The sequence below is a fragment of the Cariama cristata genome, unplaced genomic scaffold (assembly GCF_000690535.1).
Source record: "Cariama cristata isolate BGI_N322 unplaced genomic scaffold, ASM69053v1 scaffold22596, whole genome shotgun sequence".
Taxonomy (NCBI): Eukaryota; Metazoa; Chordata; class Aves; order Cariamiformes; family Cariamidae; genus Cariama; species Cariama cristata.
Genome location: NW_009620671.1, coordinates 9,144 through 15,174, shown reverse-complemented (window position 1 = coordinate 15,174; position 6,031 = coordinate 9,144). Strand labels below are relative to the sequence as shown.

The following is a 6,031-nucleotide window of genomic DNA, read 5'->3' as shown; positions in this document are numbered from 1 at the left end:
TCTCCTTTTAAAGAGACACTGTAAGGTTAAAGCTTGCATATGAACAAATCTCTCTCCAAGCTGCTAAGAACACTTTCTAAACTGCAATTTAAAAGCTTTCAGTTACTACTTTTCACTATTTATGCTCTTCATTTACTTTTTGCCTTTATTTTCCAGTCTTGTGAGTAAGCAAATCTGGTAAATTTTGTTTGCTCAGTATAGCTCACATCACTCTCCTCGTGTCTTGCTGTAGCTTGTTCCCTATGTTGACTGTGTCTCTTTCAAAAAGGAAATCATTTAGGATAATCTATTTTTTAAATCACAGTTTCTAAATTCCTGCCCCAAAGAGCAAATTCTGTAAGTTCCTTTGCTGAATGAGCATGGGAGTTTTAAGGAAGATGTAAAGACAAAATGAAAGGGCCTCTCACACAACCTGATTGCTGAATTTCAGCGATGCCCCTTATTACCAAGCTTACTTTCTTGCCTTTTTTTCAGGGTTGTGGAAAACAATTTCTGTCAGCTACATCAAAGTGTAGTGGCAGATTTCCCTTTGGAAGTCAGAGCCTGTTTCAAACGTCTCTTTAAGTCCTGCATATTTGGAGACTTGGGTCGGACAAGGTGGAGGCCTCTTCGTTTCTCTCCATTGCAGCTCCCAATCATCCTGCTGACCTCCTGGCAAAGCTGCTGGAAGGCTTCATGCACTCCCTCACAGTTCTCCCGGGCTGAGACTTCATAGTAAGTACCTCCCAGTTCACTGGCCAGCTGGAGCCCTTCTTTGGAGGACACCTGCCTGGCTCGCAAGAGGTCTCCTTTGTTTGCCATCAGAAGCAGGGGAATGTTAGCATTCGGGTGAATCTTGCGGATGTGCTGGTGAAGGGGACGGATGACTCGGTAGCTGTCATAGTCTGTGATGGAGTAAACAAAAACGAAGCCATCTGCCCAGTAGATTGAACGGTTTATCTGCTCTTGGCAGCATATGCTGTCAGTGTCATCCTGTTGTCAAAACCAAGAGGTGTGAGATTAGAAAACTGAGAATAGGGAGCAAACAGTCATACAGCACTGTTAGCTCCTCAGAGCTTTGTTTTAATGTGTAGTTGTTTTCTCAATGTACAGGCAGAAACCTCTCTGATTGCTGTGGAATGTACCAGGGACAGAAGTTTCCACTGTGTCAGTAACATATTACAGGTAAGCAGTAATGTGGAGTGGAGAGGGGTCAGAGCAAATTGGTTGAAAATAAGAGAACAGCCGAAGTACTAATTTTGAAAAGTTTGTTCTGTATTCTATTGTACTAAACCAGTGTGACAGAAACCTGTGCTTTTATTGTGGATAAAATTGTGATGGGCATGGTAAGAGCATTTTAAAATTCAGCAGGCTAGTCACACTACAGCAAGTGAACGGTTGTCCCCCAAGGTGTTTAGGGCTTTTTCCAATTCTGTATTCAATGTCTCCATGGACAGGGGTTCTCACTAACTGTCTGGTGAAGCCTGACAGGTTTTTCTGCCATGTAGGTCTCCAGACAGTCAAAGGCAAAGTTACTTCGAAAAAGCATTTTGTTACAAATAACCAATTACTGGAACTGAAAATGAGGTGAAATCTCATTGCTCGTTTGTAGAGCAGCAATGGGTTTATATTATTGTTTTGCTGGTCACATGTTTGTTCAATCCATCACCACTCCTACTCAGACAGCCATAACAATCACCAGCGTTGGGAATATAAAACTAAATACAACACTGTGAGGCTTGAAAAGAGATCAGCTCACTTTTCAAGACGAAGCTATTTTCAGCTAATCCTCTACTCTTTGTTATCCGTGCTGGCATGTAGCCCAACCAGATAGGGAGATCACTGCTGCAGTTATTGCCAGTATACTTGGTTTGTAAGAACTGACATTTCTATCAATATTACAGGCTTTCTGGAACTTGTCATTTCTTTCATAGCCAACAAGGCACTAAGTGTATTCAGTATTCAGCTCCTGATGAAGTTGGTAGGAATTAGAGGCTTTTGTATATTTTAGGGGGAGTTCAACATCATGAATATAGACCCCAAACTTTTATAATTATTGCTAAATTCTGTTCAAGAAATCTTCATCAACTTCAGTAAGACTATTAGAACATATGTTCCATTATCTATTTATCTATAGAATACATATATGACATTCACATTCATTTTAACAGAATTTGCGTGTGCTCAGCAATCTCCCAGAACAGATTACTTTTATTTAGACACCTCAATATGAATTATAAAGCCTAACTTCAGGAAGCAGAGATGGAAAAGAATGAGTAAAACTGATCAGTTCTTTTACAGTAGATCAGACAGTAAAAAAAGGACTACCAGCAAGGATCTTCTGTGAGAAGAAGGAAGCAGAATTTCTGAAGGCTCAGAGTATAAATTAGGCTTACAACTTTCAACAGGAGTTCTGCTAACTAACTGCCCTTTGTAAATATTTCAATATTGCCAACAGAGACACTGGCTCATCATACCTAGTAGTTCTTTGCCCTTGCCAGCTCGCAGTAACGCTAAATCTTGTTAGCAGTTAAATTGTTTAACAGATGCTCTTATCATGCCTCTCTCTCCCCACAACCCTCGAACCCAAAAACCCAACAGAGTTGCGCATGGAGTGAAGAGGGATCCTTACTAGCAGCCTTGTTTAAAAGGTTAATGAGCGTGAACTCAAGCCAGGACAGGGCAGACTGTGGGAAGAAGGGCAATTTGCACTGTTGGTGTCTGGGTTGTAGCCAACCTGTAGATAATTAGCCACCCTTCATGTCCTGCTAGCCTCTTTTCACCAGCAAACTCCTTTCATGGGGAAAAAGAACTAATTGCTCTGGCAAGCGTTTGAAAATATTTTTGGAGAAGGTGTACATTCAGAGAGCCCTAATGAGCAGAAATTCTCAGTTACTCCAGCTAGGCCCACCCAGTAGTGAGATGGATGGATAATCCCCAACAGAATGCTTTATTTGGGAAAATCAAAGGCTAATGGGCTACTTTCTAAATGGAAATCTCTGCTCCAGAATGAATTTTGAAACACATAGTCATTTGCCATGTATAGACTAAGCAGCAATGAATCACCTAACAAAACCAGTTATCTGTTTGCTTCTGTTTCTCTCTTAAACATTAACGTTTACAGTGTGGCCAGAATCCTGAGTAATTCCACATGATTTACGCCCCCCCCCCCCCGCCCCAACACTGTACTCAGGCTGCAGAGTGCAAGAAACTCTCTTCCTTAAGGATTTTAACAGAAGATCCAACCTATTCTCAGTCTTAACAAATCCTGTTCAGGAACAATCCCCTCAAATGATTTCAGATGATTCATTTGATGTAAACAGAGATACAGGATACAGGCTAAGATAAGTGTGTCTGTGGGAACTGCTGAAAGAGCGCAGACCTTTGACTGGGACAAAGAAAATTAAACTCCTTCCTAACTAAATTAAAATAGTTTCTGACTAAGAAACCTCAGCTGTTGGCATTACTAAATTTTGTGGAGCTCTGGCTACAGTCACAGAACTATAGTGCACAGCCTTAATTACAACAGGGGAAACAGAAAATAAATATGTATCAGATGTGAAAGAGGGAATTCTTTCATTCCCTGCTTTCTCCATGGGATAGAACAGAGAGGGGATTCCCTTTGTTAAGTGTTTATCAGGCAGTCCCATTTGTGCTTAATCACCACCCACAGCTTCTCTTTGCAGGTCCTCTCTAAGCAAGCTGGCACAGGGCTTTTGTACTATTAAGTCCCACTTGAATATTTGGAGGACTTCCATAGCAGCTTTTGTTTGCTTTTTAGTGTCCAGAGTAAATGAGGGGTCCTCTCCTCTGCTCTCTGCACCCCCAGCAGCAGCAGTGAGTGAGGAACTTTGTCAAAGCTTTCCGATTGAATCTACTTCCAGTCATCAGAGAAAATGGAAATGGAAACAGAGGCTGTGGGAGCTTTTCTTATCCTGTTCTGTAAACTCAGGATGGAACAGTTCTACCGCACAGAAATGAAGCCATGCACACATGGGTCTGTGCAGACAAAACAAGGTATGTAAAGCTGTCCAGGGCTAGCCTGAAAGAGGATGAGAGAAGAGGGTGTTCCTATCCAGACATATATTTGGCCAAGTCTGAGCTTAGACTGAGGTTACGGCCAAACCTAGAAGCTTAGGTTTGATGGTGACAAGAGGATACCTAATTTTATCATGAAATCTCAGCTATTCTATAGGAAGTATTACTCTGATGAGATTTCCACCATTGATATAAAACCAGATTTCATTACATTTCCTGCTGCTTTGACACTATTTTCATCCTTGTTCTGCATGTGAAGCAGATCTTCAAAAAAAGACATCTTAATCTTAGATCTTACTTGGAAAAATATTTCTAGAAACAGGTTCCTTGACAAATATTAAATCTAGAATCTTTAAAACACTGACAGAAAGAGGGGCATAGATAAATGCTAACACCTTAAAAATAAGGAATTAATAATAAAAAGGAAAAAAAAAGTAAGGAAACCACTGAAAAGCACCCTAGTTGGAAATGACAACTGCTGTAAGGCCTGTCTGCTTGGAAAGAAACACCTTTCTTAGGGAAGAGAGATTCTGGGTGGGTAGAAAGGTCTAAACTGAGCCAGTTGGGCCTCTAGGCAGGTGAGTTTTCTGCCATGCAGGGACAGAAACCATTTGACAGGAAATAAAACAATCAAGGAGTTGGCAGGAGCGAGATTTTACTGTTATTTAGGCTTGGGATGCAGTAATGTGTTTGAAATAGATTTGGTTTAATTTTGACTTACTCTTAAAGGAGCCTGATTTAACCTCTTCAAGGGCTCATTTCGGTGGGGCTTAAGGTACCCCCATTAGTCTTCATTTGGGTTTGAGCCCAGGTATTTTTCTGCTGATAGGTGGAGTTACTTACAGATTGAAGAGCTGGCAACAAACAACAGACATAACTGTGTTGTAAAGTACCAATGCACTGAGCAGATGTTTTACCTCCAGTGAAACAAAGGGAGTATCCTGCACCTGTAGAGAGATCTGTTCCCCATCTATGGTGAACTTTCTTGAATACAAAGCACCTGGTGGAAAAGTAAGATCATTAAAGTCAGTGACTGTAACAAAGAAGAAAGAGTACGTAAAGGCAAAATAGAACTGTTGAAATCCAGATTTTTGAGGCTTATGATATGCAGCTGCTCATAGAAAAGTGAATGGCACTAGAGTGGTTGTGTGGCTGTTTACTTAAGTAAAGTGGTTTTGTCTGCTATGTGGTTGGCTGTTTTGAATGTATACGTGGGATGGCACCTGGGAAAGGTGGCACTTTGTATTGAATCAAATAGTCAAAGTGGACGCATAAATCCCATTCCAGTTTTCAATCCGTATTGTTAACTTCTTAAAACGTGGACTGCATATATTTTTTAATCTCCAACCAAGATATCCAGGTGTTGTCTGTAAAAGATTGAGCTGTTTCCTGATGCTTTTTTCTGGAAGTTTATTTAAAAAGGAAAGTATTCTAGTTTTGGACACAGAGTAAGTGACTGTATACAAATCACCCAGATGACCTTAGCAGTCAGAGTTTCATTGAAATTCTCAAAGACTGGACACTTTGAATCTGACTTCTGGTTAATCTGAATGACACATATTCGATGCCAAGTGCTAGATCAAACCATCTAGAACTGATCCAGCTCTAATAAAAACATCACTATTCTGGGCTTGAACTTTATTTCATTACTGGAGTGCAGGTTAAGTGACAATGAAAACTGAAATTTTGATCTTACGAACTATGCATGGTTGTGGTACGGACAGCTTCAGAGATTGATGCCATCATCATTTTTCTTTACAACTTAATACAAGTCAGATGGATATGTGAAGAAATCCTATATCCACAGCTGTTTTGTACAGCCTTTCAGTCCTGTCCAAATACAATTGTCACTGCTGCATCTAAAACAATGTACTTCATCTCAAACGTAGAGAAATCCCATCTATTAGAGAGTAAGGAATTCAGATTAACAGGGAGGTCAGTTCGTGACAATAATGCCATCACTTCTGAAAATCATCTTTTGTTCAAAGGAACAGGTGCTTTTATTCCAGTGGGA

At 40.4% G+C, this 6,031-nt stretch overlaps 1 protein-coding gene across 1 annotated transcript in view; it reads right to left on the bottom strand.

The window, feature by feature from the left end:
• Nucleotides 1–246: 246 nt before the first annotated feature.
• LOC104162862 (ras-like protein family member 11A-like) overlaps nucleotides 247–6,031 on the bottom strand; it is a 9,015-nt gene continuing 3,230 nt past the window's right edge. The window contains exons 3-4 of the mRNA XM_009701691.1: nucleotides 4,935–5,017; nucleotides 247–972 (exon numbers count right to left, since the gene is read on the bottom strand). Of these exons, the coding sequence (XP_009699993.1) occupies nucleotides 505–972; nucleotides 4,935–5,017 (551 nt within the window). The 3' untranslated portion in view covers nucleotides 247–504. The remainder of the gene's footprint in view (nucleotides 973–4,934; nucleotides 5,018–6,031) is intronic.